The sequence below is a fragment of the Eschrichtius robustus genome, chromosome 7, assembly GCF_028021215.1.
Source record: "Eschrichtius robustus isolate mEscRob2 chromosome 7, mEscRob2.pri, whole genome shotgun sequence".
In the NCBI taxonomy this organism is placed as follows: Eukaryota; Metazoa; Chordata; class Mammalia; order Artiodactyla; family Eschrichtiidae; genus Eschrichtius; species Eschrichtius robustus.
In genome coordinates, this window is record NC_090830.1 from 89,313,136 (window position 1) to 89,336,857 (window position 23,722).

General features: G+C 36.8%; 1 protein-coding gene across 3 annotated transcripts in view; it reads left to right on the forward strand.

The window, feature by feature from the left end:
- BMPR1A (bone morphogenetic protein receptor type 1A) overlaps positions 1-23,722 on the forward strand; it is a 137,820-nt gene that overhangs the window by 94,488 nt on the left and 19,610 nt on the right. For 2 of the 3 annotated variants that reach the window (XM_068548013.1, XM_068548011.1), the window contains 3 exons: positions 12,601-12,817; positions 17,321-17,483; positions 20,035-20,137. In XM_068548013.1, the coding sequence (XP_068404114.1) occupies positions 12,751-12,817; positions 17,321-17,483; positions 20,035-20,137 (333 nt within the window). In that variant the 5' untranslated portion in view covers positions 12,601-12,750. The remainder of the gene's footprint in view (positions 1-12,600; positions 12,818-17,320; positions 17,484-20,034; positions 20,138-23,722) is intronic. The other variant, XM_068548014.1, reaches the window with a different exon arrangement.

Below are 23,722 nucleotides of genomic sequence, written 5' to 3' on the forward strand. Positions count from 1 at the left end.
CACATTAATAAGCCTGAATTTGTAATCTTGAGTCGTTGTTTCTCAGACCTGTAGGTTTGCAGGGTTTAGTTTCCTATGGTTTGTGGTTCATGCTTGTCAGGGCAGAACTGTTAGCAATCTGATTTTAACACCCACTGGTCTTATTCAGGGCCTTTGGTTACTTACAATTTACATATAAATATTACCTTTGAACCTTTACTTAATTGAAAGATTGCAGTTGAGTTTAGATAGTGCTTTGAAGTTCCCTTTGTCAGACCACATTGTTTGTACCAAAGGACTGTATTTTCTTTTTGTCTGTGGTTATTTCCACAATTATTTAACTTGCTGTAACTATGTGGTACTGTCAGAATATAACCCAAGCCATTGTTTGCCTTAAGCAGTATTTTAGATCTTGGGAAATAATGTTTACTGATACATGTCTTTCTTAAAGACCTTTTAATTTACTCAAATATACTCAAGACACTGAGTCTCAAGACGTACTCAAGACCTTTTAATTTACTCAGACTTGAGGATATCCAGTGAAAACAGTGGAAAAAAGTTTTTTTTACTGGATCCTGACACAAGTCAGGGCTCAAAGTGAGCAAAAGGAAGTGGTGTGGTTTTTGTATCATTTCAGTTGTGTTGAGATAAGGAAATGGAATAGCTTATCCATAGCATAGCCCTTATGGGAAAGTCTCATTTGTATGTGAAAGTAAAAGGAATTGGCATAACGTTTTAATTCCTTCTGCTATACTCAATCATTCCCTCAGCAAATATTTATTTAGCACCAAATATGTGCCAAGCACCATCCTAGGTGCTACAAATACAGAGTGAAAAAGTAGACTTATATACCTGCCCTTATGGAGCATACATTCTGGAGCAGGTGGCAGGCAATAAACAAAACAAATAGTAAATTATATATAAAATTACAGGTGACAAGTGCTAAAGAGAAAAAAAAATATCAGGGATGGAAGATGGGAGTGCCAGGGATGTGGATGGGATTACAGTTTTAAATAGGATGAGCAGGAACACTAAATAAGAAAGGGATACTGAGTAAGCACTTGGAAGAGGTCAGGTAGCAAGTCATGCAGATAGATGTCTTGGGGAGGAATGTTATAGGCAGAGGAACTTGCACATGTAAAGGTCCTGCAGCAGGGCCATCCCTGACATGTTTGAGGAACCAGGAGGCCCATGCTGCTGAAGTAGAGGAGTTGGAGTCTTGTTGGCCATGGTAGACTTCAGCTTTTACTCTGAGTGAGTTGGGGAACCATTGGAGGGTTTTGAAAAGGGGAGTGATGTGATCTAATATGCTTTTTATCACCAGTTTGGCTGCTGTGTTGAGAATATATTGTAGGTGGATAAGGGTAGAAGCAAAGAGTCCCGTTCTAGGAGGCTTTTTCAGTAATCCAGGCAAAAGGTTAGTTAGTGACTTGGACCAGAGAGAGAATAGTGGATGTGGTGAGAAGTGCATAGGTTCTGGATATACTTTGAAGGTAGAACCAACAGGATTTGCTGACCCATAGCCTGTGGAGTATGAGGGAAGAAGGGAGTTGCCAAGAATGACTCCAAGACTTTTGGCCTGGGAAACTAGAAGTAGAGAGGCTGTTTGTTAGTTATGGTGAGAAAGACCGAGGGTCTAGCAGATTTAGGGGGTAAGAGGAGAAAGACCAGGAATGATAAATTATATAGCTGCTGATTACATTATTAAGTAAATTTTTATACTACTTGAGCTATCTTAAAAGTAATTCTATCTTGTACCAGTCTTTTTTTTTTTTTTTTTTTTTTTTGCATTATGTGTTATCGAGTCTCTTTTTCTGAGATATTTGACATTACTCAGAAGTACTAATTTTATGCTGATCTAACCCAGAATACTCAAGTGTACCTTTTCCTTTAATCTTTGGTTATATCAGAAAAATTGTCTCTCTCTGACCTAAAAAATAAAGAGAATTTAATGGCTGTTAACGGAAAAGTCCTTAAGTAATTCAGGTGTCAGGCAGGGTTGTTTGAGCAGCTCATTGATAGCTCCAAGGATCTGGCTTCTTTTACTCTCCCATCTCTGCCTCTGGTTCCCCTCTGGTCCCAGCGTAGCTGCCAGCAGCTGCTATTTTCTTATTCATGTTCAATCTGAAAGAGTGACTTTATCTCTGCAGAGCCAGCTGAAGTCCTTGGACCGTGTTAGTACGGCTCACCCCTGAACTTTTCATCGTGGCATAGGAGATAGAATATGCTGATTGGCTTGGCCTAGGACAGAGCCTCTACTTCTGGTGCTTCAGGGAAACCTGTGTACAATGAATTTTTTAAAGTTGTAGATAGAGAAAAAAAAGTGGAGAAAAATGGTTGATTTTTAAATTACTTTTGCATTGTACAAGCACTGTGGTTAACACAGCAAGAATATGATTCCTTTTGTAAAGTGGTCAAATGAGAAGGAAAAAAAGTAAAGTAAAAGTAAAGTTGCATTCAAACATTAGTTTGATTAAGATAATTTTTCTTCTAAGAGGCCTAAAACTATTGCTTTTTGAATATCTGGAACCTAAGAGGAAATTCCCTGGCAGTCCAGCAGTTAAGGCTCTGCGCTTTCAGTGCTGAGGGCCCAAGTTTGATCCCTGGTCAGGGAACTAAGATCCCGCAAGCCTTGTGGCATGGCCAAAAAAAATTGAATCTGATAGGTCGTTCTAGTCAAGAATAGTTGTTTCTCCACAAGGAGAGCCCTACTGGCATTTGGTTGAGACAATTCTTTGTTTTGAGGGATTGTCCTTGCACATTGCATTGCATTTTCCATTTTGGGCCCTGGTCACTGTGTGTCCTGTCATACCCCAGTCATTGTTCCAACCGAAAAATCACCTGTGTATTTCCATATCTTCTTAGGGAGGTACAAACTTGCAAAAACTTCTGACTCTTTTTGAAAGGGTGTTTCATATTGAGGACATAAATACAGATATACTTTGGTTTCCTGAGTGAAAAATGGGTTTGTTTTTTGTTATTCTTGAAGTTCTGCTTTGACTTCTTTCCCCTAGTTCTAGAAGTTAGATATATTCTCCTTAAAAATTGATTTAGCATTTGAATTAATTTTTTGGCCACAGGGATTTACTGAGTTAATTCGAAAAGTTTTTGATTAAATGTAGTATTGCTAAGGAAAAGAGAAATGTTTTGATAGCCAAATTTTGGTGCTCTTTCAAGCATTTTGACTTGGGTCACATAGGTTAGAACAGAAAGACCAACCAATCTTGAACAAATTTCTAACTTTGATAGGTTAAAATTATTTGTGGTGAGAAAAGTGAAATAGGTACTGAGTCTAGGAGAATTCATTCCTAAAGTCAGAATATCTTAGAATACTCTTTGAATATATATTAAAACACACATTATAAGCACTTAGGAAATGTTAGACCTCTTTGGTGAAGTGAATATATTAAAAAATGTGTATGTGTTATGTGTGGATATAGTCAGTCAGTTACCCTCTGAGATCTGTTTTCTGAAAGTATTTGTATCAATCAGGGCCCAGTCAGGAAAGCTGAAACCACACTGGTTATTTTAACAGAGACAATTTGGTGTAGGGAGTTGACTACACAGGTATCGGAGGATTGAAAAAGCTAAAGGAACACCGGGATTAAACTGAAATACTAATTGTGGGAAGCAAATACCACCCTTAAGAGGCTGAGGTTTCAGAACCTAGAAGCTCGGAGAAAGAGTGCCCCTGTGGAGCCCTGACCCCGTCCTCTGTGGAGGGAGCTCAGAGCCCAGCTACTGCCGGCTCCCGAGGACTTGCTCTGGGGTCTTGAGGCGCTGGCACTCAGACTCTGAGGTGTAGGCACGGTTGGGTCTGAACAGGGGCCATGAGGCTGATTCTGGGAGTGTGGAAGGAAGCTGGAAATGGAATCTACTGCTGCTGCTATGGCAAAGGCTGTTGCTCAGATAACTCTGACAGGAACAACAAACAAAGTCAGGAAGATTAAAGTCCCTTCTTCCCTCCAGCCTTCTCTAGTTCCCCTTTTGGCAGAACCTATCAAGGAACCAGCTGGTAAAAGACTTGTTAGTGGTATCCCAGGTCAACATCACAAAGCAGAATGGTTAGGTTTTATTTGGGGGCGGGAGGGGGCTTGTTATTGCTTTGTTTTTGCTGAAAAGCAATAGTGTAATAAGGGGCACAGTAGTTTCCATTTTTTTCTCATTACCTGTCGCTCCTAACTGTGCAATAGTGAATGGAATTTGAGCTTTCTCAGCAGCAGACTTGCTACTTATTGGTTGTGTGAACTTGAGCAAGTTTCTTAACTTTGCTGAGCTTCACTTTTTCCTTGCAGAGTTGTGAAGATGAAATAAAATCTTATGTGGCTCAATAAAAAGTAACTTCCTATTTCCCTTTTGATGTACTTACTCATGTACTTACTGGATAAAACACTGCACTTGGGAATAAAAGACCTGGGTTTTAGTTTTTCCTTCAAGTTACTAGCTGTATAGAATTCAGCAGGTCACTTTAGCTTCCTGAACCTGTCTCTTCTCTGTAAAAGTAGGAATAATTTTACTTACTGTAAGGGTCATATACATATGGTGTAAGGCATGTAAAACTAACTTGCAAATTATTAAGATGGTGATGTGCTAACATAAAGTTGCCACTAAACACTATATATGATTTTCTCTCATTTAATTGGCACAAAAGACCTAGATCTGTATTATGCTAGGCCCTGAACTATTCACTAACCACATTATACTGGTTTTATCTCTATAAAAATATTGTGCAGAAACAAAGACAGTATTGTTTACCATTACTCATAATATACCTATAGGGATGACCAAATTCTGTTCCCTCCTAGGCATTTCTGCGACTACTGATTCACTTTACCTGTTTTTTTGTCATTTGTGCTATTCCAGAGGACAGACAGAAGCATAACACCCAGACCCCCTCAATTAACTGCTGGCATTAAGAATTTCTTCTGAGCACTGATGTACCAAAGATTGGTATATAGCATAATCTAGTTCTAATTATTGTGAGGTTTTTTTGTTTAATAAGATTAAACAAACAAAAAAGCTTTGGAGAAACTAGGTTAGTGAATTTGTAGTACAAAGTTGAATGGTGTTTTGAAAATAGATTATCTCCTGTTTTTAAAAATAGTTCATAAACCAAGAAGCATTTATTGTGCATCTAATATTGAGGCCCGCACTGAGGGATATAAAACATCTAAGTGCATCAGCTATAATAATGCCATACTAGTTTGTCTTACCTCTCTGTTCCTGGAAGAATTTTACTTATGTTGGGGAGAACAGTTTCTTGGCACAGAAGGAAAACGAAAGGTTTTGAATGAAGAGAGGACAATTGAGCAGAAATACAAAGATTAAATGTTGTTAAATTTGCTTTGAATAAATAATTGAGCATTGGGGAAAGGAAGGTCTAGTCAGAAGGTAATTTCAGGGGTGATGATGAAATTAGTGACCTCAGGGTGGATGAAGACATCACAGTTAGAAATGTCTTTATAAAGTGGAACTTCCCCATCCCTACTGTAGGTCAGAATTTAGCTTGATGGTTGGTTCTCTTAGCTCCTTTTTCAGACTTTACAAAAGTTCTCATTATGCATGTCTCACCCATCACAAGTTCTCACAGCATGGACTCCAAGGCAGGCTTTTTGGTGAGATTCCTGTGTATTACCACAGATACACTCATAACTATTTATATAAGCATGTTATTTTTTAAGGGTTTATGTTTAGATTTGGGTGACTTTTTTACACTGATATAAAAATAACCTGAGTAGTGTTGCTCCATTTGTATGTGTATATATTAGTTTAGGAATTGATGGGGTTGGAGGTTAGAAGTGGGGAGGGGATGGATGAGTTGCTTGTTAAGGGAAAAGACAATATTCTTATGCTAATCCAAGCTCTGGATCAGGAGCAAAGCAGCCCTGCAAACAATGGCTGTGGAGCCAGAAAGTCTGCAGTGAGTCTAGTCCTTCTCAGAAAGCTTGTCAGACCAGGCGCCTGGAGCTGCCTAGGGGGAGGGACCCCTGGAAGGGGGAGTTTTCTCCTTACTACCTTATGGAGTTGGCAGTTAGCCAGCTTGTTGAAAATTCCCAAACCTCACTACTAGAAAGTAAAAATTAAGGGTGGGGGGCTTAACGGGAAGAGGAAAGAATGACTTTAGTCTGTTTTTTCAGCTGACTTCAGCCTTTTCCTGTTGTTTTTTTTTTTTTAAATCCTGATTGAACTATTGGTTTAGCTTTCTTGCTTTTTGCAAAGCTTTAAATTTTTTTATTTAAAAATAATTTATATTTTATTGAGTAATGTTGTAGTCTTATTTTCCTGAAAAAGAAGCCACCAACCTGTGTATATAGCAAAGGAAAGTAAATGTATTTAGATGCCTTTTTGGACTATTTAATAATAGCTTTTAAACACCAGAATCATTTAAAGTTTTTGATCATGTGGCATTTCAAATGTCTCCATTTACTTATATTCTTAACATTGCATGATCAGATATTTTTAATTTTCATATAAAAATTCCAATGAATTATTCTAGGAATTTAAAAATATTTTTTATTTTCAGATGTTAGAATTATAAAATACAGTTTTTATACTTGCATTCAGTGTCAGGAATGGTTGCAAAATAAGGTTACTATTTTTGCTATATCATGATTTTAGAAACAGTTAATATGCTAGGACAAATAAAGGGGAAATCATCAGTATTTCTGTTATGAATAACAACAGTTACAACAATAACAACTAACATCTATTATTTATTCAGTGCTTAATACCGAGGTGCAAGGCACTAACTCATTTAGGTTAGTAATATTGTCCCCATTTTGTGGCTAAGGAAACCAAGACCTAGATAGCTTACATAACTTCCCCAAAATTGCATAGCAAATAAATACTGGAGCTGATTTTTGAAACCAATGGACTGACACCAGAATTTACTTTAACTTTGCCAGGATATTATATGAAAAGTGCCTTTACCTAGAATACAAAAATGATGTCATCGTTATGGAATCCATAGTTTAAAAGGGTAAATGTAACAGTGTATAGTGTGGAACTAGGGACAGTTTTTCCCCCACAAAAAAATGAGCCTTACTTACTGAGGTAATTTAAAAACAAAGAATATACTCTGGTTACTCCTTTGAAAGAAAGATGTTAGTTGTGTTATCCAGTTAGTTCTTTGGGCATTGTGACTATTTATATTATACTTTTTTTTTTTTTGGCCACACCACGCAGCTTTCGGGATCTTAGTTCCCCTACTAGGGATTGAACCCGGGCCCTCGGCAGTGAAAGCACGGAGTCCTAACCACTGGACTGCCAGGGAAATCCCTATTTATGTTATACTTGTATTGTTATACTCTGACTTGACTATGCCTTCCAGACTTCTGTCTTTTGGTTGACTGTGCAATAACTTATAGTGATTAGGCTTTTATTATTTCAACAAATTTCTTGGAATGACTGTATTATAGCAATGAATGTTATCTACTGCTGCCCAACAGATTACCAAAAAACTTAGCAGCTTAAAACATCCAGCATTTATCATCTCATTCTGACCATCAGGAGTCCACCAGAGGCTTAGTTGAATGGTTCTAGTTTAAAGTCTCATAAATTGTGGTTAAGATGTCTGTGAAGCTACAGTTACTGGAAAGCTTCCCTGGCACCGACGGATCCACGGCCAAGGTGGCTCACTCACATGGCTGTTAGCAGGAGGCCTCAGTTCTTTGCCACATGGGCCTCTCCATAAGGCTGCGTGGGTGTCCTTATTGACATGGCAGCTAGCTTTCCTCAGAGTGAGTATTTCAAGAGTGAGCAAGGAGGAATCTTAAGTGCCTTTTATGATCTAGTTTCAGAAGACAAACTGTTGTTTCCACCTTATTTTATTTTGTTAGAAGTGAGTCATTAAGTCCAGTGGGAATTCAAGGGAGGAAATTAGGCTTCACCTTTTGAAGATAGTGTCAGAGCATTTGTGGACATATTTTAGATCACCATAATGATCTTTTGGTAGATTGGTGGGGTTTTTTTAACTGTGAAAAATATCACTTATGAATATTAGTTTATATTCCAGCTGTGGTAATGTATACTATATTAATATTGTACATGATGGATCCTGGACCATGAACTTATTTTTATCAGTGAATGCCAAATAAATATATATGATGTTAATGCTTTTATTAATCTAATTTTTAAATGAACATTGGTGTTCTGGTGCCTTCTTCTCTTTTCATTCTAGAAGGCCATCTCATACAGAACCATAGCTTTAAATATCTCTATGCTGTTGACATAACAGATTTATATTTTCAGTCTCAAAAGTTTCCGAACCAAATGCCCATTAGACATTCCCTTTGAGTAATTTCAAATGTCTAAAATTGAACCATGATCTCTTCTCACCACTTCTTTCAAAATCCATTTGTCCCCATTTCAGTAATTGCTCATGCCGGAAATGTAGGGATCTTTTTTGACCCCTCACTCTCCCTTAACCCCACATCTAATCCATCACCAAGGCCTACTGAATCTGTTTGTGAAATATATCTTGACTCCATCCACTGTACCACCACCACCCTAAGCTTAACCACCATTGTCCCTCTCTTAAACTGCTACAATATCCTTCTTAATGGTCTGTTTGCTTCTGCTTTTGTCCCCTCCAGTTCATTACAGAGAAACCAGATAATTGCCTTCCCGTCCCACTTACATTTAAATCCCAAATCCTTCATATGATCTTGCCTGACTTGGTTCTTGACTTTTCTGTCTCTTCAACCTCATCTTCCACTACATTAACCCTTGTTCTCAGCATTTCAGAAACATTGTGTTCTCCTTTGCTCTTCTCTGCCTCAAGATCTTTGTGCAGGCTGTTCCTCATGCCTAGAACAAGCCCCCTCCCCAACCTCGTTTCTTTACCTGACTAAATAACTCTTTTATTCTTCAGATTACACCTTAAATGTCACTTTTCTACATTGCTTCCCTTGACCTCTCTATCTGGATTAGATTAGGTCACTCCCCATGTCCCTCGAGGACCTGGCACTTTTCTTTTTTGCACTCACCTCAAGTTGTGATCACGTATCCTTTGTATTGTCTTGTTCGATGTCTAAATATCTTAATTGTCTTATTTGACTGTGAACTCCATGAAGGCTTAGTCTGTTTTGCTCTCTCACTATGTTCTCAGTGTCTCATACAGAATCATGTATATAATAGGCACTTAATAAATATCTGGGAAATAAATTAACATTCAATAGCGAGAACACTATTCACTCAGGGCTTCAGAGCTGGAAGGAATCTAATAAGTTATTTAATTGGTCTAGTCTTGTTTGCATCGTGCCTGTCATGTCCTTGACAGAGGTACATTCACACTTTATTCCTTTGATACTCTGTGAGCAAAGATCCCTGGTCCTTTCAGTTGTATCTCAAGTGTAGTCATTTCTCTATCCTTTGCATTCTTGTCATTCTTCTCTAAAGTATTTGAGGCCTGACCAGGTGGGATAAAGTAAGATGGTTACCCTCTTTGATTATGGCAGTGTGCTTCTATCAATGCTTGATTAGATTGCCTTCATGTCTTAGAATTGTCATAAGCACTGATGCTTATTGAGCTTGTAGTCAGCTAAAACCTAACATTTTTCTTCTAAAGATTAGGGGCTTCCATTGTTAGATTACAAATGAGGCACTTGAAGCCATTTTAACTTTAGCCTTCTCTTGGCTGATAGCTGTTCTCCATACAAGTTGTTGCAGGGTTTTTAGTCTATAAAAATATCTTGAAGACGGGATTGTCATGGATAGCACCTGTTACTTCCTGTGCCAGGTTGGCAAGTATGTTATAAACATGTCTGAGAGGAGGAAACTTTTATTAAGTACCTACTCTGTACCAGGCTTTTCTAAATACTTTATAATGTATAGTTTACATTATGTAATGTATGTAAAATATCCCGCAAGGCAGCATAGGGTAGCGGTTAACACGTGGGCTCGAGAATCAGATCTTCTTGATTAGAATTATGGCCCTGATACTTACCAGCTGTGTGATCTTTGATAAATTCCTTAAACTCCACTTGCATTAGTTTCCTCATCTGTAAAATTAAAATAATAAATTGTGCCTATCTTACAAGGTGGTTGTGATGATTCTATAAATTAATATTAATATATTCAAAGCATTGTAATGGTCTGCCACATAGAGGTGAATATATGTTAGCTATTACCTCATGTAGTTCTCAAAATAATTGTGAGTTAATATAATTCCAGTTTTACAGATGAGGAAACTCGTCCAGAGAGGTGAAGTTACTTATTTAAGGCAGATCCAGGATTTAAACTTGTGCTGAGAGTGGTAGAGTCGCAGATGTTTGTGTAGAAGGAATCACACATGATACCTTTCCTCTGAAAGGGACTGTGAGTGTGGCAGGTGCTTAGGGTCTCATCGACTGCACTGCAGGATGCCTTGGTTGTACCTGTAATGAGACGAGACCACATATTAGCTTAAATAAACTGATGAAGAAGCAGTGACACTGAAAGATGGAACCAGTCATAGCAGTCAGTTTCCTGACCAAGAATATGAGGCCCTTGAAGTAGAATCTGTCATACTCATATTTTTATTTCTAGCCCCTTGCATTGATGTGTAATACATACTCAGAAGACACTGTTGGTGAATAAGTGAGTGAATGAATAAATGAATGAAGGTATGGGGAGAGAGTGAGAGCTAGGAAGAGAGGCAGAAATGATGCCAGGGTTTTTGGCATGGGTGACTGGAGAGATGGCACCACTCTCCTCTGTGATAGCAAATGGAGGAGGAGGAGGCAGGTCTAGAGGAATGAGACGGGAAGTTATTGAGTTTGATTTGGACAGGTGGGATGTAATCCTAGTAGAGATATTTAATAGGCAAATAGAAATGAGAGAGTTCAGTGTTGGAAATATACTGGAAACTTCTTTTGAATTTGAAACCTGGAACAAGTATCCCTAGAGTCACAATCCCATAATTTCAAGAAGTGAGTTTTCTCAAATACTGTTAAATCATATTACAGATGTTATTCTGTAATAATTTTAGACTTACATCTTACTCTCTCAGCATTATGTAGATGGAAAGCAAATTAATTTCATAGTAGAGAAATTACAGAGATTTTAGAATAAGCCATATATAAAATGCACAATATAAATGACATCTCACTGTAAACCTTATTTCCTCAATACTCTAAGTGCCTTTGGAGAGCTAATTAAAGTGAAAAATTCTTAGTTAACATAGAAAGCTTGGGTTATTTATGGTAGAAATCATGCCAGGATAATTGTGTTACAAGTAAATAATATCATTTTCATTGAGGAATAATTCAGGCTGAAGTCCGTAAAATCAGTTGCCTGAACCAACAGGATGGGAGAAGAAACAGAATCATATTCATCTTTACACAAACTAACCTTTTTTTCTGTTACTTCTTTAACTATTTTATAATTGCCAAACCTTAATTGGAGAGGTTATGTTTCATGTCATCCATATGAAAAGCTCAGTTTTATCCTAATGAATTCAGATTTGTAGTATTTTAGGTAAATAATTTCATTTAAGATACATTTCTAATGTTTTTGCTTTAATGAGGAAGCACGCTGCATATTTAAATGTTTTTCTAGGTAGGCCTTCTCTTCTATCTATAGAATACATTATTTATTAGAAAGATTCAAGGTGTTTTTATCACATCTACTAGGATTGAAAATTATTGATGAGTAGCTTAGTGTTTTATTTTTTAATTAATTAATTTACTTATTTATTTATTATTTTTGGCTGGGTTTTTTTTGGGTCTTTGTTGCTGCACACGGGCTTTCTCTAGTTGCAGCGAGCAGGGGCTACTCTTCGTTGTGGTGCGGGGGCTTCTCATTGTGGTTGCTTCTCTTGTTGAGGAGCATGGGCTCTAGGCACGTGGGCTCAGTAGTTGTGGCGCACGGGCTTAGTTGCTTCGCGGCATGTGGCGTCTTCCCGGACCAGGGCTCGAACCCGTGTCCCCTGCATTAGCAGGCAGATTCTTAACCACTACGCCACCAGGGAAGTCCTAGCTTAGTGTTTTAAAGTATTTGTTTATTTATTTATTTATGGCTGTGTTGGGTCTTCGTTTCTGTGCGAGGGCTTTCTCTAGTTGTGGCAAGCGGGGGCCACTCTTCATCGCGGTGCGCGGGCCTCTCACTATCGCGGCCTCTCTTGTTGCAGAGCACAGGCTCCAGATGCACAGGCTCAGTAATTGTGGCTCACGGGCCCAGCTGCTCCGCGGCATGTGGGATCTTCCCAGACCAGGGCTCGAACACGTTTCCCCTGCATTGGCAGGCAGATTCTCAACCACTGCGCCACCAGGGAAGCCCTAGCTTACTGTTTTAAATTCAGCTCTTCCTGTTTTATTCTTAATATATTTAGAAATTTTCTTAATAGCAATAAAATAATTACTTTAGAGCAGCCAGAAAAGACTGTTAAGATTATTAGTGTTCTTATCTTATTTTGCATATGGTTAATCTAAGGCCAGGAGAGGTGGCAACCTATCAATAAATTATTTAAGCTTTTAAATTACAGTGCCTTTTTTTTTTTTTTAACAATGATAGCATTAATCTTTAAAAATGTATTTCATTGTTTAAAGGTATGTTTGGGCATTTGTTTTTCCTCTCCTGGTTTTTGAAAACTTTCCAGAATTCAGTTATATTCATTTCCTTCTTAATATTTTTATCTTTCAGGAGTCAGGAGAAAGCAGTGGAAGTTGGAGTCATTGTCAAGTGATTGAGACCTTACAAGAAAATCTCATTGAATGAAAGTGTTTTAAATTAGTGACATAACAAGACTAGTTATTAAAGGTGACAGTATACAGGGAGCGTTAAAATTGAACAATGACTCAGCTGTATATTTACATCAGATTATTGGGAGCCTATCTGTTCATCATTTCTCATGTTCAAGGTAAATCAGTGTTCATTTAAGCAATCTTATCTCTTTTTTAGTAATTTATTTCTGTATATAAAAAACACTCATTCTTAGGACTGCTCTTTCAACTCATGTCCCGTTTTGAACAGTTAGGCCCAGTATGCCAATAGCTTTTAAGTATAGAGGCAAAGAACAAACACATGCCAAATAATTTTTGAACTTGACTATGATAGAAACATTTTCAAGTCTGTATAAAAAATCTCAGCCTCTTTGAACTTTGTGTATTATCTGTAACATAGGCATTATGATGTACAACATCAGGTGTTATGAGGATTAAATGAGATAAAATATAAAATAAAGTAGGTGACCTAGTGCCTAAGGGTAATAGGTACTCAAGACTTACTTTTAAAATTCCTCTCCCCTTTAAAATACAATAAGGAATAAATGTCAATTTTTTAAAAACATTTTACTGTTGTTAAAAGAGTTGAGAAACATAATTGGAATTTCTGTGTGCCAAATATTAAAATTTCTTCAGAGTACTCAGAGTTTTATTTATGACTAATATTGTAATTTTACACTGTGCATTCACAGCCTAGAACTCCCAAACAGGAAGTTAATTTGATGACTCTTAGGATCAGATGGGCTATATATTTGCATGTGAGCTTTTCCCTGTATGGTTTAATTAGGACAATGTTTTAAACTGAAGAGATAGTGGTATTTGGCAAAATGATTTTATATAGAACTTACTGAACATTTCCGTTCTCTTAAGTTTATATCTTCACAGATTGTTCTTCATAATGTTTTGTTCACAGTGATGATAAAATCTGCTTATAAGAATTATGATTAGCAGCATAAATCTTTTGACATTTTCATTTGAGTGAACATAATAATGAAATCTGTAGCTTGTTTGTATTTTGTCTTAGGTTTAGTACCCTTATTTAGTATCCATGCTGAGAATATAAAAGCACTCTCGCAAAAGCTACTTTTTTGTGTGAAACACCACATAATTTAATAAAACATCTTTATTTTAACGTCTGTTGTTAGATGCCTTGTTGATCAGTATCAACCAAAGCTGTCATAGTTTTGAAGATGAGTTAAATTAATAGTAACATTTGTATTTGCTACCTTACTCCCAGGTAATCAGTATTTAGTATTAAAATTTTTTTTATCTATATAGATCACACAGAGGCAATATGATACAAAATTCTCATTCCCCATCCTAAGTTGTTATATAATAAACTTTTTTTTTTTTTCCCCCCACACTGCACAGCATGTGGGATCCTAGTTCCCCAACCAAGGATCGAATCTGTGCCCCCTGCAGTGGAAGCGCAGAGTCTTAACCACCTGACCGCCTGGGAAGTCCCAATAAACTTTTGTTAGATGAAATAAATTGGTAATTAGTTATCAGGCATAAGTGAAAAGTCTTAGTAAGCATTATATTTCTCTGAAATATAAGCGAAATTTGTTGCATTTCCTTTCAAAGAAGATTAGTTTGATAGTTCCCTTCAAATAATAAGGTAAAAATATTTGCTCTTAAGGAAAAGAACTAAAACCAATGTAGAAAAAATGGTATTTTGGACTTGCCCGGTGGTCCAGTGGTTAAGACTCCCTGCTTCCACTGCAGGGGGCACGGGTTCAATCTTTGGTCGGGAAGTTCCACATGCCGCGAAGAGCAGCCAAAAAAAAAGTTCCACATGCCGCGAAGAGCAGCCAAAAAAAAAGTTATTTCTTAGAGATTACTATGGATTGCTAGAGCGGTGTTTTATATATATAACCTATAGCTCCAGCCCACACCAGGACTCATAATTTTATGCTTTGTAAACACAGGACTTGTGTGTAGAAAGAGATTGGCGTGTTCTAGGAACTGACACAGGGCTGTATGTTTGGGCATGATGGAGAGAGAGGTCCACAGGGTCCAAATCCTGCGGTGCTTCAGTAGGCATGGTGAAGGAGGTTGGATTTTATTCTGAGTGTATATGAAGCCATTAATTGGTTTTAAGCAGGGAATGACAGGATCAGATTTAGGTTTATAAGGTAACTCTGGCTGCTATGTGGGAAATGGGTTGGAGGGGGCAAAAACAGAAGTAGGGAGATCAGTGTCTTATCTTGGAAGTGACATGATATGATGGGCCCGGGTAATAGCAGGAACTACACCAAAATGAGAAAAAGTGAGATATATCTTGGAGGGTGAGCCAAAGACCTGGGGAGGACCAGGTTTGAGGAGAAAAGTCAAGCATTCCATTTTAGACGAGTTAGTTTTGAGTTACTTAAGCAAGTCAAGGCTGAAGGGATAAATCTAGGAACCGGCAACAAAGAGATTTATTTAAACCATGGGAATAAGTGCTGTCATCTAGGGAGAGAGTACAGAGAGGCTGTTGCTAGCTATTTTTCTTTGTATCCATGCCTCTACTTAGTGAAATTTTACAACTTTAAGGTATAGCTCAGGTTTCTTTGCTTTTGACACCCTAGGATGAGTTTGTGTTATTGGCTCCTTCGTTTGTTTACATAGCACCTTTGTATTATATCACTCTTTGAATTGTGTTTATTTATGTGCTTATCCCCTCCACACACATACACCTTTGTCTCCTTCCAAGTTTCTCAAGGACCACATCAGTTTCCAACATTCAGTAACTTGCCTGCACATAGTTGGCCTCTAATCAGTGTTTTGTTAATTAATACTTGAGATAATATAAACCTCAGATGCAAATTATTGTAATTAAAATATTTCTATCTCTTAAATTCAAACAGTGTTCTAGGAAGTTATGTGTATTAACCATCTGTAACTTTGAATTTTCCAGGTATTGGTGATCTTTTAGTATGATCTTTGTTATTAGTAATATCTTCATTTATACACTTTTATATTTAAGCCTTTTATTGTACGTTCATTTGATCTATATATAATCTCTTGAATTGGGCAGAAATTATTATCATCATCTTTTATAGATAGAGACCTGAGGTTCAGAGACTAACTTATCAATGGAGATATTCAAGACTTGAACCCTTGACTTCTCACTGTTATTTCAGTGTTATTTCTGCCACACTATACTGCTTTTTCTATGTCTCATTAGATTTTTGAAAAACTAATTGCATGCATATATTATTTGCCATTTGGTCTCCATAGTTAAATTGATGCTTCCTCTGTTGTTGTAATAGGGTTTTAAAACTGGTTAAGAGACCTCAGCTATGCTTTAGTTCTATGGTCTTATTGAGTAAATGAGGCTTGAAGTGACATGGCTTGTCCATGATCATCCAGCTAGATAAACGGTGGAGGAACATAGTAGACCAGAATCTAGATTTCCTCATTTCTACCCAGCGGATTTCTTCCCTTCCTGAAACTCTTCCCCACCCCTTTTTTTTTTGTTGATGCTCTTAACATAAATGAAGTCTACGTTTTGTAGCAATTTAGAGGATTAAGTGAACATTATTGAAATTTATGGCATGGAATCACTAAAATTTATTTAGCAGCACATTCTTTTCCTGTTATCAATGTGTGTGTATGTGTTACTTTTTCTTTTTTCAAGTTCATCTCACCAGTACGGCTAAATTTTAAGTCAAGTTCACATTATGCCTTGAACCACTTATTTAGCATCTATAATGAAATACATACACAGTTCTCTTAATATTTTATACCTGTTTTAGCTCTACGTTTCATTCCATGAAGATCAACTCTACAAGGAGTAGCCTAGCTGATTTCAGCTGATTCAGAGGGAGAAAGGAATTACTAAAACGTTGTTTTAGTTCTGTTCTGCTTTCAGCCTGAAAGAATCAGTACCAAATATATGACAGTATCTGTCATTTGAGGCTACGAGACTAATGCAAGAACACAGTTCTGTTTCCATGTGCTAACTACTGCCCTACAGTAACCTTCATTTTCTGGCAGCATAGTCTGGATTTGAACCAATGACCTTGAGATAAAAGGCACCAGATAATGTGATTAGTCCCCATGCTCTCACAATTCCCTTACTTAAGCAATTAAAATCCAGAGCAAGATGCTTAGTAACTTCACTTCCACATAGAGGTACAAATAAAGGACTTTACTTTTTTTAAACTAGTCACAAGTTTTAAACCAGAGAGTCTAAAAAAAGAACTGTAATTTGTCTTTTTTTTTTTAAACCTCTTTATTGGAGTATAACTGCTTTACAGTGGTGTGTTATTTCTGCTGTATAACAAAGTGAATCAGCTATACATATTTTTTAATGATTGGAAATAATCTCGCTCTTCTCTGAAACTGCTTTCCATTTTGTACCTTTCTTACAAGTTATGACCATATTCTACCTTGTGTCACTCTTGTTTGTCTTTCACTAGTGCAGAAATTGTGACATAATCATCTCCATGTATCCCACAATACCTGGGATAGTTTTTCTGTGCATTTTAGGCTGTTAATAAATGTTAATCATATGAATGAAATTTATTTTTAATTAAAACACACATCAGCTACAATTAATACGATAAGAAAGCTTAGAAACTTCTCACTGAAAATTGGAATAAAAGAATTAGCTTTTCAGAATGGTTTATTTACAACTTCATGTTTGAATACAGGGCAGAATCTAGACAGTATGCTCCATGGTACTGGGATGAAATCAGACTCCGACCAGAAAAAGTCAGAAAATGGAGTAACCTTAGCACCAGAGGATACCTTGCCTTTTTTAAAGTGCTATTGCTCAGGACACTGCCCAGATGATGCTATTAATAACACATGCATGTAAGTATTTTATGCAGTCCTTCTTAAAGTTACGAGAATAGGGTTGCACTTAGTACTATTTTAAGAATTGTTTACTTTGAATTTTTTTTCTTTAACTTTATATGGTTTTTCCAAAGAGCCAAAAGCTTCTTGTTTTTTATATAGGAACATTTATTACTATTAAGTGATTGATGGTTATTTCCTTAGAGTAACATTGTAATATAGGTTTTAAAGAGTTAAAAGGAATCTGGTATTTGCCTAGCATTTTGGGTTTATTTAGTGATCTTTTTATCATAAAGTGATTGATATTCATTGTAGAAAACTTAGAGATTACCAAAAAGAAACCTTGAAAATTCACCTAAAACCTTGTAATTCTAAATTGGCTGAAATAGGGGCTTCCCTGGTGGTGCAGTGGTTGAGAATCCGCCTGCCAATGCAGGGGACACAGGTTCGAGCCCTGGTCTGGGAAGATCCCACATGCCACGGAGCAACTAAGCCCGTGCGCCACAACTACTGAGCCTGTGCTCTAGAGCCCCCGAGCCACAACTACTGAGCCCACGTGCCACAACTACTGAAGCCTGCGTGCCTAGGGCCCATGCTCCACAACAAGAGAAGCCACTGTAATGAGAAGCCCGCACACTGCTACGAAGAGTAGCCCCCGCTCGCCACAACTAGAGAAAGGCTGCACACAGCAGCGAAGACCCAATGCAGCCATAAATAAATAAATAAATAAATAAATAAATAAAGTTATTTTTAAAAAACACAAAACCTTCCTATTAAATAAATAAATAAATTGGTTGAAATATTTTGCAGGTCTATAAGAATGATATTGTGATATTTAATTAATTTTGTGTTATTTTCTTATAAGTGAACTCCCAAATCCAAATCTGATTTATATAACCACTTTAATTTTTCTACTTAATTTCATGTTAACTAATTAATATTTATATATGATCATGTAATTCTATTCCGTATTCTTGGGGGACATTGAAGAATTGACTTACTAGCCAAAAAAATTCCCTGAACGACTCAATCTCATCAGTCAGTTGTCTCCCTGTTATAAAGGTGTAATAATCAATAATTATTGATTTGTTTTGTACTTTCCTAATAATTTTATGCTCTTTGAATGTGACCAGATATAAAGCCAAAAAGTATACATATAAAACACTGAAATTATATGATGGTTCACCATGTCTTAGATTTGTTGTTTGTGCTGGTGGTGGTTGACTTTACTGTTACAGACTCTGGGTGATCTGTTGTTAGGGGAGTGTTCCCTATGTCACCAAGAGACTTCTTTCCAGACTTCTTGTCTGTAGTTCTTGCTTGATCTGTGTGGGCTATTTGTTAGAGGCTTAGTAACCTAGAATAAAACTGGGAATCATCAATTTTAACAGAATTTCACCTCACACTTAACATTTTCTCATTTCAGAAAATGAATAATTCTTCAATATTCTTTTAACTGTAAGCAGTATACTTACTGATATGAACAGTAAGGAGGGACACAAAAAAATCTTTTAGATGTTTCTTCCTACCCATGAAAGCCTAATGAATATATTAGGAGAAAATTTTGGCATACTAGTACTAAAAGGCTAACTTTTTTTTTTAAAGATACTCCCCTCTGGGGTTTTCCAATTTTTTATTTATTTTATTTTTATTTATTTATTTTTGGTCGCATTGGGTCTTCGTTGCTGCACGCGGGCTTTCTCCAGTTGTGGCGAGCGGGGGCTACTCTTTGTTGTGGTGCGCAGGTTTCTCATTGCGTTGGTTTCACTTGTTGTGGCGTGGGGGCTTCAGTAGTTGTGGCTCGTGGGCTCTAGAGCACAGGCTCAGTGGTCGTGGCACGTGGGCTTAGTTGCTCCGCGGCATGTGGGATCTTCCCGGACCAGGGTTCGAAGCCATGTCCCCTGCATTGGCAGGCGGATTCTTAACCTCTGCGCCACCAGGGAAGTCCCGATAACATTTTATTAAATACAAATACATTTATATAAATTTCTTGAAAATTCAGCTATTCAAAAGTTCTCCCTTTTTTCCTATCATGTTAAATAAAAAGTGCCTCTCAGTATCTTAGTTAGTCTGGTCTTCCCAAATATACTTTTCTTTGTCATTGAATCTATTTTTATGTTTCACAGGAAAGTTTGTTTTTATTTATTATTGTGTACAGTATGGGAATACTGAAAATCTTATGGATGAAAAGAGACAAAGTTATTTTTAAGTATATTTTTAAACGTTAAGATTATTTACTTTATAAAGTTGTATAAATCATCTTTCTGTGATCACATGACTATGATTAGCAAAGAGAAGTTACATAGTATTTCATATTTGGTGGGACTTGTTTAATAGAAAATCCTTTTCTACCTGACACAGGATTTTTATTAGACCTTTAGGTTTTAGTTCAGATGTGACAATTTTCATTTGCCTTAAAACGCATACGTTTTTGACAGTAAGTCAAATGTGAATGTAATTCTAATTCAGAACTAAAAGCCATCAGTAACTGGTCACATTCATACGGAGATTTAATTAGTACTATCCAATGTGAAGTTGGTTTTTGGTTTTTTGGCTTTTTTTCTTTTAGAACTAATGGGCATTGCTTTGCCATCATAGAAGAAGATGACCAGGGAGAAACCACGTTGGCTTCAGGGTGTATGAAATATGAAGGATCTGATTTTCAGTGCAAGGTAAGACCTAATTTGAGGCCTATGAAATAAAGAAGGGAGGGGCCACAGGAAAAGCGTTGATTCCCCAAGGAGAAGTGTGCCTGGTCTGCACATTGCTGTGTGTTCTGGAAGCAAATATATTGGAGGAAGCTTAGCTCTTGCTTCAGGTCATATGATTGTGCCAGTTGAAATTACAGATTATTTTACTTTAAAAAAAGTTTTAAATCATCTTTTTTTTAAATTGTCAAGCCTGTAAAAAATGATACTGTCACACTTATTTCTGGATTATAAAATTGACTGGAAAGACTTTAAGGTGACAGGTAAATAACCTTTATATCTCTCTGAGACAACTTAGAGACCTTAAGTCCTTGTAAGGAGATCTCAGTGGAGTTACTTTAACAGCACAGCAAAGGAATCAGAGGATCAGTAATAGTTTATGAACATATTGATGGCTTTGGGTTATAAACCTAATCTCTTCAAAATCCTGTATAGTAATTTTGCCCCAGGGGATCCTTCCAATGTTTTTGAAAACAGCTCCAGAGAGAGCTGTTTGTTAACAAATTTAAGCCTCAGCTATTTTAGAAAATTATTCCAATTAATGAGAAATTCTCAGGATTGATAGAAACCACACATGCACGCACGTGCGCACACACAAACACACACACACACATACATACACGCTCGCACATATTGCATCCCATCTATTTTCTGTTTGCTACACCTCTAGTGACGGGCTCATTACCTCCCAAGCCCACCTATTTCATCTGTAGTAATGACCTGACCTTATCCTTAGAAAGCTTTTCCTCCGAATGACTGCAAGTCTCTCTTCCTTTGTACTTCTTGGACCAGAGAGAACAAATTGAATCCCTATTTAATATGGTAGCCCTTTACTATGTGAAGAAATTTTTTTTTGTACCACTTTACTCCCCATACCCTATAGTCTTTGCCCAATGAAAATAATAGTTCAAAATGACTTCAACTGCTCCTTATAATCATCAGCTTTAGAGTTACTCACTCTTCAGTTTCTCAATGTAAGATGCAGAATTGACTGGTCTGGCCAGAAAAAAAGAAGAAAAAAAAAAACAAGAATTAGTAACTCCTTTCCCTTTTCCTAAATGCAGCCAAATCTCATGTTAGAGGTTTGATTGTCATACCATATTCTTGAAATATATGGAGTTTTCTGTCAGCTGAAATCCCCATGTCTTTCACTCACGCTACTGCTCATCCTTATCTCTTCCGTTCTTTATTGGTGCTCTTGGTTTCTTGACACAAACAAGTAGGTGGGAATGGAATGAGTTTTGTTACACAATTGTCACATACTTGTCTAAGTTAAATTTCATTGTATTAAAATTAATCCTTTGCTCTAATTTGTCAGGATTTGGAGGATGCTGATTTGTTTGTCTCTTCCAATTTTATGCTATTTGCGTATTTATCAACCACACTACAGTACACTGTTTAATCAGTTTAAAATGTTGAAGAAAGACCTCTCTGTGGTTAAAGCAATGAGCTCGACAGTAGTAACCAGTGTCTTGCTGGCCCCCTCAACTAGATGTGTCCCAAATGAATTTATCAATGTAATTTAGTTGTTAAGCTTGACAATCTGTGTTCAGATGGACATGCTGCCTCTTGCTAGCTGTGGAACTTTGAGCAGGGAGCTTTACTCTCTTAAGTTGTTTTCTCATCGGCAAAGGAGTTCGTGTAAGGGTCAAATGAGAGGTAGCATATATGCAAAGAGTTTAGCACAGCTGGCACATAGTAAGGACTTAGTAAGTGTTAGCTTTTACCATATTGATGATGTAACCAAGCAGACTTTAAACTGGGTTACGCATATACCTGGGTGCACACAGACTACATTACACAAGGATCACATAGGCACATGGATAGTTTTAAGGGGATCGGTTTACCTATCGTGAACTTCCACAGGTCCTATTGCTTAATATTGATCTGCCTGAGACCAGAGCTTCTTAAGCAATTTCTCTTTTCCTTCCTTCCTTTTCACAATCAGCCTTGTCACAGTTTCCAGATTAGTGGCCTGGAATGTAAATACTCAAGTTTCCAAACAGTGTTATAATTCGAAATCTAAGTATCAGTGTGGGGAACTTGGGGATAGCAGATATATTTGCGTATCTGGTAGTTTTTCATTTTTTGCTTTCAACCAATTTGCTAGATCATGTAAAATAATTTTTCCTAATAGGATCATTATAGGAGTTTTAGCATACGATTGGAAGGTCTCTTAAAGAATTATGGGACAATGGTATAACTAGTTCCTTCCGTTATCATCTTTTTGTCTATGTGAACAAAGAATCTTAGTACTGACCCCAAAAAAGGAAAAGATAAAAATAGGATTAAAGTTAATGCCGAACTTTCTCATTCTAGCAATAAGTAATTATCCATGAACTTATGAAGTAGTTTTTTTAAAAGTATCATTCATCTCATACCTCTCCAATAAAATTTTCTTTTTATATTAGTATTTTAATAAAGATTATAATATATATACATTTTTGATTAATTTTATACTAATAATAATTGTGATAATAAATCAAACCAAAATAATTTTTTAAGACTTAAGGACATACTATCACAGGAAATAAAATAGATTATATATGTTTATTTTTCATGTGGAGAATTATTTATCAAAATATATATTACATTAGGACAATTTTTTTTAACATCTTTATTGGAGTATAATTGCTTTACAATATTGTGTTAGTTTCTGCTTTATAACAAAGTGAATCAGCTATACATATACATATATCCCCGTATCTCCTCCCTCTTGCGTCTCCCTCCCACCCTCCCTATCCCACCCCTCTAGGTGGTCACAAAGCACCGAGCTGATCTCCCTGTGCTATGCAGCTGCTTCCCACTAGCTATCTATTTTACATTTGGTAGTGTATATATGTCCATGCCACTCTCTCACTTCGGCCCGGCTTACCCTTCCCCCTCTCGGTGAACATTAGGACATAATTATTGTGGAAAATGTGGCAACGGAATAGGAGCTCAAGGAGCAAAAGGGAACACTATAAAATTTTCAATTGTTAAAGAAGCATTTTGACCATTTATTTTTTAAAATAATGATAATGGGTATTGAATTGCTGTATTATTTAGATTCTACTGAATAGATTTAAGAGCTATTTTAATTTTATTTTAAAATATCATGTGCAATATGCAAGGAATTATCAATACATTCTTTGCAGCTATTTATGATGAAAAATTCTAGGTGTCAGTCTAAAAATATATGAGGGGATACATTGTTTTTCAGAATTCATTTAGGGGTTACACAGACAAAACATGATGACCACCACTTATCTCACTTTCTGTGTATCTTGCTATATCTCATTCTTAATTTACCTGGCACCTAACCTGAGCAGAACGGCTCTGCTACTTTTACCTAAGCTTTTTCCTCCCAGTGCTTTCACATACTGTCAGGTTTGAATCAAAACAAGTTCAAGTGATAATCACCATGCTTCACCCAGACCTTGATTTTCCCTCACACAATCCAGTCTCTGTAGGTAAGTCTGGCTTATTCTGTTTCTTCCAGTAAGATGAATTATTTCTCAGAAACCGCACTGCCGTTTCTTGTAATTTGGTTTCAGTTCCTTTATCGTG